The sequence below is a fragment of the Megalops cyprinoides genome, chromosome 1 (genome assembly GCF_013368585.1).
Source record: "Megalops cyprinoides isolate fMegCyp1 chromosome 1, fMegCyp1.pri, whole genome shotgun sequence".
Taxonomy (NCBI): domain Eukaryota; kingdom Metazoa; phylum Chordata; class Actinopteri; order Elopiformes; family Megalopidae; genus Megalops; species Megalops cyprinoides.
The window spans coordinates 57,823,812-57,837,890 of record NC_050583.1 but is presented as its reverse complement, the minus strand read 5'-3'; the positions used below and the strand labels follow the sequence as shown (position 1 = coordinate 57,837,890).

The 14,079-nt window shown below is 39.4% G+C and overlaps 3 protein-coding genes across 3 annotated transcripts; 1 reads left to right on the top strand and 2 right to left on the bottom strand.

Moving 5' to 3' along the window:
- Positions 1-118: 118 nt before the first annotated feature.
- Positions 119-2,995, bottom strand: ndufb8 (NADH:ubiquinone oxidoreductase subunit B8). The gene is made up of 5 exons (XM_036538339.1): positions 2,858-2,995; positions 2,415-2,541; positions 1,998-2,097; positions 1,581-1,736; positions 119-366 (listed from the first exon to the last, which is right to left on the bottom strand). Exons 1-5 carry the CDS (start codon positions 2,946-2,948, stop codon positions 274-276), a joined length of 567 nt encoding a protein of 188 aa, XP_036394232.1. The 5' UTR covers positions 2,949-2,995; the 3' UTR covers positions 119-273.
- Positions 2,996-5,715: 2,720 nt separating this feature from the next.
- On the bottom strand, positions 5,716-7,544 carry gpx9 (glutathione peroxidase 9). Its single transcript, XM_036551138.1, has 4 exons — positions 7,466-7,544; positions 6,502-6,632; positions 5,866-5,996; positions 5,716-5,773 (listed from the first exon to the last, which is right to left on the bottom strand). Exons 1-4 carry the CDS (start codon positions 7,536-7,538, stop codon positions 5,716-5,718), a joined length of 393 nt encoding a protein of 130 aa, XP_036407031.1. The 5' UTR covers positions 7,539-7,544.
- A 1,001-nt stretch (positions 7,545-8,545) lies between these two features.
- Positions 8,546-13,269, top strand: fbxl15 (F-box and leucine-rich repeat protein 15). Its single transcript, XM_036541467.1, has 5 exons — positions 8,546-8,693; positions 9,205-9,367; positions 9,850-10,352; positions 11,164-11,406; positions 12,135-13,269. The coding sequence occupies exons 1-4, from the start codon at positions 8,668-8,670 to the stop codon at positions 11,351-11,353; spliced, it is 882 nt and encodes a 293-aa protein (XP_036397360.1). The 5' UTR covers positions 8,546-8,667; the 3' UTR covers positions 11,354-11,406; positions 12,135-13,269.
- Positions 13,270-14,079: the final 810 nt, after the last annotated feature.

The window sequence follows — 14,079 nt, the reverse complement described above, 5'->3', positions numbered from 1 at the left end:
GACCCCAAAAATTAACCTGAATCATGAGATTTGTGTGATGTGAACAATGTTAAAGGATATGCATCGGAACCTTTGACAAAGTTATTTATTGTTCAGCATAGATGACAAAGAAACATACTTTGATGTCAAGAGATACCTGCTTTAATCATTTCACTGGACAGGCAGGACCAGAAAGCAAAAAGGAAAAACTCTCTTGGTTTTTCTTGGTCACATCAGTGATGTTTATTACAGTGTCAGTAATATACAGAATATATAGGGCAAACATTTAACATATTAGATTTCATAATGTTTCACTTCCTCAGGCTGTTTATCTGGATCACCTCCTCTCTCCAGGTACAGGTTATTGTAGGGATACTGCTTAGGAGCCTGAAATAGAGAAAAGAGTTTCCTTGTTAGATTTGATAATACATTTTTAATCACAATGGCTCCCAATGTCTACACAATTGTAAAAAAATCATGAGAACCATATTCTTACAATAATCATATAAGGAAAAAATGACCTGGCATTATGATCATGAACAGCTGTCTCTGCATTTACCTGATATTAATATGTCAGTTTTGCTCAAAGAGATCACAAAAGAGGCTATAGCAACTTCTGTTTACACCCTTCACAATTTGAAAGGAGCATGCTCATGTTTTGCTGCGTCTATTGTAATAGCACAAATGACATTGAACTGGCCATTATTTAGCAGGATACAACTGCCAGGCAACAATAAGACAATCGCTCTTAAAGATGTACCAGTCTCAACACAAATTAAATGGCTCTGAATCTGTCTCACTGCAACATATGAGATGAACATATCTGTAAATTTACTGCCAAGGTGATCTATGGTGGACAAGCTTGTGTCATTCACAATCAAAACAGTATTTTTTAAAGAACACATATAGCTGGATTTCCTATTTTTTGCATATTTAATAATGGATGTCATGTGGGAAAAACATTCATTAGTGATCACTTAGCTTTGCATTTCCTTTCTACATACCGTCTTCCTGATTCCTGATGTACAGGATGCAAGCTCCTCTCTTTGTTGTGATAATGCTACACTATATTGCACTGACACCTGTAATTTGTTACTCTATTCTACATTTAAAAGGCAGTTGTCTGATGTCCTTCTGTAGCTAAGTGCACTTCATGATAATGTAATGAAACCAAACCAAATTTTTTGTATTGGCTTGAGCTCTCTACACACAGGTCAGTGCAACAAACCAAAACATACGACTCTATTAGGTTCTGAGATTTAGTGTTAAACATTTGTACTGATGCATGTGCACACCCCTGTGTATTTTTGCAAACAACTGTTGCACATTCCTTTGTAATGTTACACAATACGATGCATTGAATATTTAATAAACATTAAATGTTAAACCAGGTACGTGTTATCTAAATGGAAATACAATGGCACTACCTTGCTAGACAGAATACTAACACATGTAGCTGGTCTGGCCATCCTTGCTTGCTCTGCAACTAGTCACAATCACATATTATATTCTTTTGAGCCCATACACCTGTTGCACACACAGCATTCATCCATAAAAGGTTCTTTTAATACAATGTATCACAGTTCCTGTTTCACACTCACCACAGGCTGGTAGGCAGGGTATTTTTCCCCAAGATAGAACATGAACAACATGAACCCAATGAACCCAAACAAATGTTTGGTCATAGTCTTCCAGTCGACAGGGCTGGGGGAGGTGTCCACCCGGTTCCTGATGAACATGTCAAAATCCCAGTGCATCTATCAAGAAAACAAATATCTTCAGTGAGCTCTACATTCCTGCAAGGAGAAAAATGTCCACAGTTGAATTTTTCATCAGCTAAGATAAACAATATTAATCTGAATAAATTTTCAAGCATGTCCAAACATCAGAGGAAATATTCAAACATTTACAAGTGGTACCACAAAGAAAACAATCAGCTTTGACAAAAGGAGACACAAAAGGACTTAATATTCATTCAGGTTCAGGAATAATGGACAAGCTATTTCAATGTGACATACCGGCTCCCCCCAGTTCCGCCTGAGGTCAGGGTGATCCCATGAGTACCAAGGGTCTCTCTCATGCTGTGACCTAGCAGGCAACATGGGGTAATCTCCAAACCTATAAAAAGTACAAATAGCAACCAACTGATGAGTCGACGTTAGGACACAATAAATAATCCAATGTATTTAAAAACTGTTTAACAGAAGAGCGCCCCTCATTCTCATAAACGTTCGTGTGACAGGTGAAATAACGTGCTGTATACCACATACAACACGTTATTATTTTACCTGTCAAATGAACACGCAGCGGTCTTGGGCCCTCACAATTCGATGTTAATAACTGAGCTTTGCTGTAAACAATTGAATGTTTCACGGTACATCACTTAACAACCTAGCAAATGCAGATCTTCATGCATGTTCAAGATGCAACTTTACCCCATGCCCTCATCGGGGTATGGCTTGTAGTCCTCCACTCTCATGTTATACTTCTTCGCTGCAGCAGCCATCTCTTCGGGGGTCCTGGGGTATGGTCCGGGCAGCATATCTTTAGATGGTCCGGAGGCTGTTAAGGTATTGAGACAGAACATCAAACACCCTAGCCAGTCAGTTATAAAGTCTGAATAAATCATAGCTATGAAACAACGACGCTAATATCAAAGAAACACTTAGCTAGGTATACAGTCTGGAATTTAACTAACGTTAATTTAAGTACAGTGTAATATCTTCTGCTAGCTAGCTGACATTAGCAAGCGAACTTAGCAAACATTCAAGGTTAAACCTTCCTAATCATTAACGTACAAACGGCATTATACTGAAAAAATGCTGTCATGAAACAAACGCCAAATAATGTGTGGAATAACGTACAATAAGGGACCGACCTGCCCTTGCCCCAGAGATAAGAGCTGTAACGCTTCGCCCGTTCCCCTTGGTCAGGGCTCGGGCCCACCGCCGGGCACCAAGCGCAGCCATCTTGCAACAACACTGAGAGCCAAAGCGATAGACGCACGCGCAAAAGAGGAGCTACGGGAAGGGAAAAGGTTCTATTAACTATTACCCTACAAAACTGCGCTTGCAATTTATGTGCACAGCGAACAGATATAAATAAACATGGGCTTATTAACTGCGTATGTTGCATATATTTTATATCATATAATACTTGTACGTATTAATGCATTTCAGTGCATATTATGATATATACTACAGTGCATTATTTCAAACTGCGTAAGATACCATATTACAGTACATGGGATGCATTTTCCACGTCTAATCACATCTGAAACCCGTAAATTTATGATTGATCATTTTGTGTCATGTGTTACCATTTCACGTCGCCCTTTTACTGATCTTGGGAGTTTGTAAGCCCAACATCACCGACCATTGACAGTGAAAACACAGAACCCCATTCATTTATGATTTAGAGTGGGTGTCAGACATTAACTCCAGATGTCGCCATTTTTTGATGGTTAAAAATACCTCTGACTCTCTTAAGGCTGTTAGGCGACATTTCAGCAGCACTGCCGGTTTAAGTATTATTTGTGAACTTTCACATAATATAAAATTGCAACAAATGTTTATAATTCTTCTACTACCAAGTGTAGCATTGCAAAAAACTGCAAAAAGAGCGCCTTTTCTGTCAATAATGGCTGTGTTGATCCTATGTTGCCTTAAAATTTTTGCCATGTATACATGTTCAGGCACAGAAAAACTACGGGATACTTACAGTTGGGAATTTCATTCCACTTCATCCCATTCATTTCACACGGAGAGCTGGTATGCAAATTTACACTCTTTACAATATAACACCAAACATATGGAGTAGAGATTTCAATACTGTACACTGTAAATAACGTGAGCATAAATTGTACAATTTAAGCAGGAGTATCAATGTTAAAAAGTAGATTGCTAGATCTCAGAGTTGACTCATACAATGTAATTGGTAATTAAGCAATGCAGCTAATATTAATTCTGTTGTGTAAAAATGTAACCACAATACATGAGTAATATTATATTTTGATGCTTGGAAAACTATACCATTTTATCTGTTCATAGTTTATATCCCATCTGTAGATTGGATCAGCAAAATGTAATAATTTCTGTAATTATATTCTGCAAATGCCTTGAATATTGGACTTTTAAAAAATCTATGATATATGTTTATGTACTTTTTTGACAGAAAAATCTAAGTCAGTCATATGAAATATGTAGACCTCACTTAGCCTCAAAGAGCTGTGGGCCTCTGTCAGAACAACAATATCCCAGCAGTGCCCACTGTCAGCCTCTCCCAGCATCTGGCTGTGTGGCTGTCAGAGGGATCCAGCCATGACTGCCTCCTCTTCCACACCACCGACTCCTGACTTCTCCAGCAAATAGAAGGGAAAATGGTGCCAACCAACTGCTTAATATTACAGAGTTCATACTGAGAGGCTGTGTTTCGTCCCGTTCCCTGTGACTGCCCATGTGATTATTTCCGTTCTGTCTCTCCCTCTTTCGTACTCTCTCTCTCTCCCTCATGACCAGGGAGGGGCTTTGTTGCAGCTCTTGTGGATTAGAGTTCCACATCCTTGTAAGCAATGTAAGGTCTTTCACAGAGATTCACAGCAAACACATCTGAGCTGCTATAATTGTTATGTGTATTCATACATCAACAATTCTGTAAGCCAGCACTGGAATATTATGATATATCCACTGTACTGTAATGATCAGAGTGAGAGTGATCATTTATATGAGCTAATGTCTTCATTAAAAATGCTGCTTCTTTTGCAGGCGAAAAAGTAAAATGCAAAGGTTAGTAATATCAAAACACAAGTTTTGTAAGTTTGGTATGAAAACAGACATTACATAAATTACATAATTTCTTTATACAGTGTTTATGGAGATATACTACAGAATGTAAAATATACCATGGAATGTAAAAATATGTTTTATATTTTTAGATACTGGTACTTTTCAGTGTTCATTTCTTGGATTGTTGCCTTTTGTTGATTCATTTTAAACATTTATGTTATTGCATTATGTTGCTATTTCAGCATCATTCTCTTGCTGTTCTTGTTTTAAGACAACAGAATAAGTGCTGAGTTTAATGTTTTAAACAGAAAAACAATACAGTCTGTGCTGTCTGGCTGCATTAAGAAATAGCAAGTGGTGCAAATAAATGTGCCAAATTTCACACTCAATTAAAATTTCTGGAAAAGTTTGAAAATGAACTCCATGGGTGGTGTTCAGCTGGAGGCTGATGTATAAGTGCTTGGTACTACCAACTAACAATTTCCTTGCATTTTATGTTCTCACAGCACTACCCTAAATTGCTATTAAATACAATGTTGGAAACTGTAATACCAGTCTTTGGTGTGGTCATTTTTATAATCATCAGGTTTATGTTTCAGACAACCAAGAGAAGAGATGAGAATAAAAAAATAAGGTTGTGTGAACATTAAAAAACACATGTTGAAATCAAGAACTTGGATGACACATATTTTTACTATTTAGAAATAATTCACATTTCTGTAATGGTTCAAATCAAAGAGAGACATCAGAAGAACAGCAAGTGAAGATGGCCTAACACTGCAAGAGGCTGGTGGGACACAACGCCCTGAGCGAATGCACTAAAACTCAGAGCCTTCTTCCCAAACCCATCAGATCCAACTCAGGTGCATGCTTGCATTTTCTGAGGGATCGTCACACTGCCTCTCTCGGTGAAGCGGCGACCTCATTGCCAATTTACACTGAGAGCAGGCCTCTACAGAAGCTCTGCTATGTCTTTCTCCGCCTCAGTGATTGGACTGTGTAGCTCGTATCTAGAATTAAAAAAGAGAAACAAGACTATTAAGCATTGTCATGACGTGAAAGCAATGTTATATTTTTGTGTGTTCAGGGTTATTTGGCTTACCTCCTGTATGGTATGCCATCAGCTCTGATCAGAAACTTCTCAAAGTTCCAGCGTATGTCATTGACTTTAATTGGAGACCAATAGAATTTCTTCATATCTCCAATAACAGGGTTGACGTAATTTAAGGACTCCTAAAAGAAAGAGTAAATTATATCGGCATAAAAGCAGTGCAGAATGTAACAACTCATAGCCAATTACTGTCACCGTAGAGATTTACTGTTGCTCATAACAGTAAAATTGACTGCTGAGAATAATTAGCAGCAGATCAAGCATGTGCAGCATGAAATAAAATGATTGCCATTGATTGTAGTGACAAAGCTAAACAAGAAGAAATGGTTTATTTATGGTATGATTGTGATTAGAAAAATTCTGACCTCAACCCTGTGGGCACTGGATTCACAGACTAGGAACTGTCCTCATTCCATGGTTGTTAATGCTTTATACAGGTGCATTAAGGCTGTACACATATTCCAATGCTTAAAGTTATCTAGGTCTATGACACCCCTTGCATTTAGTAGTGTGAGAGGTGTTTTGGATTGGAGAGATTACAGGGAACAGCACAGAGACACAAATGTCCTATTGGTGTAATTCTGAGCATTACAATGAAGGTACAATTACAGGTGTTAAATGTTATACCTTGAGGTAAGTGAAGAGAGGGTCTTCATTTATTCCATTGACCTCAAGCTTGCCAAATATGGGGAACTTTGGCATGAATCCTCCACCTGGCCTTACATATTTCAGTACATTGATGGTTTCATGGTTTCCCTCTAAAAAGGGAAAAACACACAAGTAACAATAAAAAGATCAGCAATATTACTGATTATGGCCATTATTTATCATATCTGAAAGAGCTTCAGCGCTTCAGTATTATTATCCTTACAGATAGTTATGAATGAAAGTAGTACAGATTTGAGGTACAGAAACAGATTCATTTGAAAGATGTGTAGTAACATATAGAGTAACTACGAATGATATCAATTATGTGATCCCAAAAAAATCAGATGTCGGAAATGAATGTCTTCAGAGGTAGATTTCTGAAACAAATTTGTTAGACTTTTGAACTGACAAATCAAGAGGGTCCATAGGATTGCCCATGCATTGATTTCAGAATATTTCTTTTTTAATGTTTTAAAATATAATATTAGCGATTTACCTGGAACTCTGGATAAGAGCATCTACTAAATGCCAGTAATGACCTGGCATGCTTTGCAAAATTCTCAACAACTGATTGTACCCTGATATTTTATAATCCAGAATCCACATCCAACAATAAGGAAGTGAGATATCAGCGACAATAATACAGTACAATACAGTAATAGTACAATAATATGACAATGTTAATATGCCAATGCTACTGTTAAAAAAATAATATAACACAACTGTTACAACATCAAGTATATCCAGCTACAGAACATTTGTGTATCACACCTTTAAACATAATATATAAACATTTTTTGAAAACAAGTAGTGTTTTGGCTAGTATTTTTTTCATTTACAGAACATGAAGTCAGCATTCCTTTGTAGGCCCATAATGATGTAATAAAAGTGAAAGGGCTACACTGACTGTTAAAGTGAAAAGCCCCCAACAGAAAGCTCTTACCAGGTGACTGAAGCCCAAACTGATTACAGGGGAATCCAAGGACAGTAAAGTTGTGGCCACCATACATATCCATGAGTGCATTCAATCTGTGGTACTGGATGATATACCAGAAACAGAGAGTACCCAAATGTCACTTCAGAAAAAGTAACATGGTGCAGGAGTCATGCTGTGTTTTCAACCTCCAGTATGTAAGTACGTTAAAAAACCGAGAAACACAAAGACAAGATATGTACAGCAACAAATGCTGAACCTGGTTCTAACAGAAATATCTGGCCCAAACAGCACAGAATCATTACCTCCTCTATTGTGGACCCTCAGAAGGTGGCCAGGTTGACAATGAGCAGCACCTTGCCTCTGTACTCGTTGAGTGAAACGTGTTGGCCTTCTAGGGTCTCAACGGTGAAATCATAAATGGATGTCCCCGCCATCATGGGGCACCGGGGATGGGCACCGGCACATGCAGAGAGAGCCATTTTAGTCAGTAGAATGAGTATAGTGACCACCCCAGTTACCCCTCCTCATTCAGAGATTCCAGGCTCTTTGGTCAGCAAATGTTCAGCATGATTGACTCCTTTGTAGTCCTGCTTGGAGGTGAATGGCCCAATGAGGCTATTTGTTCAAACATCTGCATGAGTATGCAAATCCACCCATGTGTCATGTGTTTCTGCTTGTTTTCAGTGAACAGGTAACATGATTAATGCATTCCCTTTTATCGTTTAATAAAACCTGCTGTGATAGAATTTAGGGGATGTAGCAGGGAACAAATTCCTTAGTAACGCTACAAGAAAATTAAATATATATATACTGCACATAAATGTATATGTTATCATATATATCGTATATCTATCGATGTCGATAGACATTATATACACGTATATATATTCCACTCTAGAGTATTTATTCATTCATTTATTTACTGACTTATTGCTAAATGTGCAAATGTGAATGTAACAGCTTTGGCGGACGTTAGGCGTCTTTTAAAGTGGAACGACCAGTAACAGAGGGAGCGTTTCTTACAAACGTTTCGGAACCAAAACAAAGATGCACACGAACCCGGAAACCTGTACCCGGTCCTTTCTGTTTCATGGACAGTAGAGCTAGCTAGCTGGATAGTATTCCCACCGGTGCTACATAGATAGAGCTAGCCAAATAGCTAGCTAATAGCTTAGTCTTGTGGACTGAATATTTTTTTTTGCCAAGAAATGGAAGAGGGAACAGAAGGGCGCAAGTATGATCTTAAACATCTGATTTGTTTATTAATCAGGTGAAACAGACCGTAGCTGTTTAATTACAACACGCCTGGTGTTTCGACGTGTTTTAAAAAACTCCCGTTAATTTTGTGTAGTTGCAAGACTGTTATTTAGCGATGCAGTTCGGTCAGTAATTATTGCAATTGTGGGCAACTTGATAGCTAGACAGTCACCCAGCATGTTAGCGAGAGGCGCCCAGCTAGGTAACTGATGTTAGCTTTGTAGAATGAGTAGGTTCATCTGTAATACGTTATTCAGCAGACTAGCTAGCTAGCTAGAAAGCTAAATACAGCGCACAAAGTCTGGATTTCCCTTATAGTCTCCTGAGCTTTGTAGCTATTTAGATAGTGATCAAGCTAGCGAACACCAAGTACCACACTAATTTAGGTAACTAGTCTAGTTATATAGCAAGGTAACAGGGGAAAAGGTCGGTGTTGCTTGTAGTCCTCGGTGGTGTCAGAAGTATTTATATGTGACCAATTTTTCCAGGTGTCTTGGACTCTTGGACTTACCATGGGAAGATGTGCTGGTCACACACATTTTCTGCTACCTCCCACTGCGCCACCTGGTCAGCCTACAGAGAGTGAGCAAACAATTCCATGCACTCATTCAGGTCTACCTGGCGAACTGTCGCACATTCGACCTTAAACAGGTAATGAATGCAGCATATAACATTTCACATGAACTAAAAAATGTACAAAGTTTACATGAATTTCAGAGGAAATTTAAAAAATATGTAATGTAATTAACTACATGCAGACTGATTCATATCAATTTATGAACTGAAATCTACAAGGCATTAAAATGTGGCATCTCTGTTCACGTTACACCCATAGCTAATTACATAAGAAAATAAGAAGTTTAACGAAAAGGCGATTCAGTCCAACTTGGCTTGTCATTCAGCTTGTCATGAGTGTGCTTTGTCAAGCCTGGCTTTGAACACTAAAGGTCTCTGCTTCCACTGCAAATATGGTTAACTATTAAATCCATCAATAAGTCTGTGTGGGGAAAAAAAAAAAAAAACTTTGCGGTGTCAACGTGTGTTTTTCCTTCAGTTGAGAATCCAAAGCACTTCACTTTATTGATGAAGATTGCTGTACTTCCAACTGTCATGTTGTCCCCTGTCATCGTCAGATTGGGCCCAGCATACCCAAGGAGGCCTTTTGCAACATGCTGCGGGACAACAAAGTTCTCCAGAACCTGTCGCTCCAGAACTGCTCTGATTGGGTGACGGACAAAGAACTGCTGCCGGTTATTGGCCAAAACCAGCACCTGCTCCGGGTCGACATGAGGGGCTGTGTGTGCCTGAGCCGGCACTCTCTGGTGGCGGTGTCGCTGAGCTGCGCGCACTTGAAGCACCTGGGCCTGGCGCACTGCGAGTGGGTGGACAGCCTGTCTCTGCGCAGCCTGGCCGACCACTGCGGGGGGCTGCAGTCCATCGACCTCACCGCCTGCCGGCAGCTGAAGGACGAGGCCATCTGCTACCTGGCCAAGAAGTGTCCGGGGCTGAAGTCCCTGTCGGTGGCAGTCAACGCCAACATCACCGACACGTCCGTGGAGGAGGTGGCCAAGAACTGCAGAGGGCTGGAGCAGCTGGACCTGACGGGCTGCCTGCGGGTTCGCAATGAGTCCATCAGGTACCGCTGCTGTTAGCTTCTCTCTCAGGGTGTGCCTATGAACGCCTGAACTCTGACTCAAAGGGGCAATGTACAGAACTCCTGGTCAGAATTCACAGCTGACAAGTGTTCATTTTTTATTGCCAGCATGCTCTGTGTGTGTCACTTTAAAAGAATATCCCTCTGGTTTTAAATAGCTTCACACTTCTTGCTTCTGATCAAGGAAATTTTGGCTCTTACCAAGATGCTACCAAGAAATTGATGTTGTTTACACAAATGAGATTAAACTAGCAAATTATGCTGTAGATATTCTTACTTGCTGACACATTTGGGCCTGAACAGTGTTACAGTTTATTCTCCTTTCATGACCTCATTCATTAGGTGTTCAAAATGAAGAAATAATAATGTAGGCCTCTCTTAAGAACCTGTATAGTAGATTTAACACATTTTAAATCCGTCACTAGTAAGTAGCGTGTTAATTTCTTGGCAGCTAACTTAATCTGCATTAAACAAATGTACAAATCACATTGAACCATAATTTGTAATGCATTGTAAAATCCAATTGTTTTTAGTATTGATTCCATGTAAAGATTGCTCTAATTTTGTGTACTTTGAAAGTGCAATATCCTGTTCTAAATGAAGTGGATGCTTCTTTATGGCAGCAGTCAAAAATGTTTCGCATTTATTCAGTAATGTGTGAATATTGCTTTTTCAATGCATGTGAACGTCATACTTTGTAAGAGCATTCCCCATGAAGGCGTTTCAAAAGTGCGTGTCATCAGTTGTAGCTGGCACCAGAGGCAGACATGATCTCTTCCTGCTGTGTTTACAGGACCGTTGCAGAGTACTGTCCCAAGCTGCGGTCCCTGAAGGTGAACCACTGCCACAACGTGACCGAATCCAGCCTGGGACTCCTGCGTAAGAGGAACGTGGAGATCGACGTGGAGCCGCCGCTGCAGAGGGCTCTGGTGCTGCTGCAGGACGTTGTCGACTTTGCGCCCTTCATCAACCTCCAAATCTAGCCGGAGATGATCCACCTCGTCTCTGTGCTGCTGAATTTACCAACAGTGAACAGGTAAGCACAGGCATACAGGTATGGATTAACCAGGGAGCAAGGAGGTCAAGGAGGGACCCTGCCTTCCAGTCTTCTGATTTATTTTCATGAAATTGTTCAGGGAAATTATGTTGCCTCAGCATTTTGGTCTCCTTCAACTATCTTGGGACTGCATACTGTTTTTCCTCTTCTGAATCCAGTGTTGAGAACTATCGGGAATGGTCTCGAGGGCAGAGCTCAAATGTAAGTGGTGTGCAACATTACTGAAGCTTAATAACATGAGATACAGACAAATTCCGCTGACAGATTAAAACGAAAATTCATAAATACTCAGCACAAACATTGCTGCTGCAAGCATGTATACTGCATCATCACGGACAATCATTACATTGCCTAGCACACGCACAGCTCTTACCCAGAATTACCCAGATAGGTAGCTTATTTTAATTAATTAATTAATTTTTTGCATTTCATCCAGTAACGCTGCCAGAGATTTACTGAGTCCTTGCCCAAGGGTATAACTGAAATGCGGGGAATTGAACTTGCAGCCTTTGGGTCATGAGCCCTGCTCTTGACCACTGTGCCGCACTGCTGCTTAGTCATCTTCGTGTCGAGGAAATCGCTCATTTGCTCGCTCGCATGCGTGCACGCACAGTCACACACATGCACCCCCCAGATATGCAAATATATATATATGTTTTCCAGCTCCATTATGATGACCAGTTACTCACTGTGTTATTGTCTTACAGGTTTTCTTCTGCACTGCAGGCAGGTCCGTTAAAAAGACATCCTGTGTGCTGGCACAGCAGTAGAAGAATACAATGACAAGGAGACACAGCACATGTGTCTGCTGCGAAATACATGGTGAAACGTGTCAATTATTTATTATTATCATTAAATACACTTCATTAGGTTGACTAGATGAAGTTTAGAGGTAATCCTGCACTTAAGTAAAACAGAAAGTAAAATAGGCACTTTCCCACAATCATTCCACTGTTTAAATGTTGCAACGCTGCAACGCAGAGAGAGTAGTTTAATAACTTGTCGTGCAGCCTATAGCCTATAGTTTTAAATTGGAATCTAAACATTTCAAAAAGGGCAAATCCAACCAAAGTGCAGTCCATTTGTTTTGTATGGTAATAAAAACGCATGCGATAGTGATAGTTCTTTGAAGTGTATTCCATAGCACGATAACATGTGGGCAATGCATTGAGAGCAATCTTTTAAGTGTTGGTTGAGGCATCTTAAAATGTTTTGCTTAACTGAGCATTTTAGATGTACCTCTCATGTTTTATGTAAACTGTGCCTAAGGGGTGTTGTTTAATGGCAGTGGAAAATGAAGTCCGACCCCAGGTACGATGACTGAGTTTTGAAGTGACGAGAAAGAGGTGCATTTGAACAACCATACAGGTGTTTGGATTTAATCTAAAAAAATGAAGTGCAGTGGTTTCATCCTCTATCGAAAAGGCTCTTTTGCCCTGTGTTGTCTATAAATCAAACCTCATGTCATGGTAGAAGTGTCTGATATAAAAAAAAAATTGCAAGAAGACTGATCCCAGCTCAGTATTTTCAGTCTCATTCTTGAGCTCATTTATGAACTTGGGAATTTGCACGGTTAGCAGCTCTTTGCAGCTCTGTTATCTTCTCATGTTATTTTCACTATTGATATTGGTTAGGTTTCATTTTAAGGTGCTACATTACAGTTGTTTCGTCTAGAAGAATGGTGGGAGACATGTTCAGTTTGGAAAAAAAAACTTGAATAATTAAGAAGGAATTGGTGTCTCTTCATGGTACAGGATATTGACTAATAATTTTGTAAGAGAAGCAAAAGAGTGTGGGATGGAGCTGCGTGATGGTGAGAAAAAAGTGCAGTGAACTTATAAAGTGGCCTGTTTAGACTTTGCTTTTAAATGGCAAAATGCACAACAGAGCGTTTTCATTTTATATAATATCACAAATTCATTGTTTCTTACTTCAGATGAAATGTCTTAAGTACTTGCTTTGAAAATTATATATGATATGTAATGTGCATTATATAATTTATGTTTGTTTTTATTGATAAAGTGAAAGTAATTTAAACCATGATGTTGTTTGCTTTTTTTGATTTCAGCATTGGAGTACTGAGTGCAAATGTAAGTGCATATGTAACTGTCATCAAATGCAACTGCCTGTACAGTATGAGGGATTATAAACTGTTCTATTTATGACCAAGCTGTGTTGTCTTTGTGCATTTGATTTTTTTACTAAACCACATGCTGTATTTGTTTTTATTGTAGAAATGGTGGTATGAGTGGCTGCTGTTTGTCTGAGAACAGTTTCTCTCTCTTTCCTCTCCCATTGGTAAAATGTTAAGCCCCCTCTTTGGAAAGTTGCACTAGAGAGGTAATCTGCTTACAAAAGAGTAAAACATTTGACACATAATGAAACGGTGTTTGGCAGAAGGCACGAAAAGGAGAAGTTAAATATGCAAGCCGTGAAGTGCGTGAATGTTTCCTTCAATATCTTATTTTCAAGGGTTTCCCATCCTAGCTCCAGTGGACCTGCCGTATTTCCTCAAGCAGAGGCCTTTCCCTGTGTTTTACATGCCTGTCCTTGTCAAAGGCATTGTGGATGACTTCGGTTTAATTTGGGTCATGTCCAGTTTATTGTCCAGTTAACATTCACAATTACCAGAATTATGGGATATCATTATCA